This window comes from Penaeus monodon, chromosome 31, assembly GCF_015228065.2.
Source record: "Penaeus monodon isolate SGIC_2016 chromosome 31, NSTDA_Pmon_1, whole genome shotgun sequence".
NCBI classification, from domain to species: Eukaryota; Metazoa; Arthropoda; class Malacostraca; order Decapoda; family Penaeidae; genus Penaeus; species Penaeus monodon.
Window position 1 is genome coordinate 2,102,620 of NC_051416.1, and position 480 is coordinate 2,103,099.

General features: G+C 48.8%; 1 protein-coding gene across 1 annotated transcript in view; it reads left to right on the forward strand.

Annotated features, from left to right (window-relative positions):
• LOC119592809 (DNA-binding protein Rfx5-like) overlaps positions 1–411 on the forward strand; it is a gene marked incomplete in the record, with an annotated part of 894 nt that extends 483 nt beyond the window's left edge. The window contains 1 exon segment of the mRNA XM_037941719.1: positions 12–411. Coding sequence (XP_037797647.1) covers positions 12–233 — 222 coding nt within the window.
• Positions 412–480: the final 69 nt, after the last annotated feature.

Below are 480 nucleotides of genomic sequence, written 5' to 3' on the forward strand. Positions count from 1 at the left end.
CAGGATACGCTAACTGCAAGAACTGGTGCAAGGCCCCCACGGGCAAGTACGAGTGTTGCGACGACCTCAAGCCCGGCCACTGCCCTCCCGTCCGCCCCACATGCCCCTCCGTCAGGAGCCTCCTTCCTCCCACGCCCTGCACGAACGACGCCTACTGCCCCGGTGCCGACAAGTGCTGCTACGACACCTGTCTTGAGTACCGCACCTGCAAGCCCATCAGCACCTTCTATTGAGACAACAAACTCTAGTCACGAGGAGTTGCAACGCTGCAGGTCCCGATCTTTCCATCGTTTTCACTCAGTTATCATCTACATCTCGAAAAAATATTTTATTTCCACGAGTGGAGTTACAAGGCCAGTTGCCATATATGTGTGTGATATAACAATAAAGTTAATAAAACTGTATTTCTGATATTTCATATTCAATGCACTTATCAAGTATACCTATATTTAGTACTGAGGAGGGATTGTGTATATATAC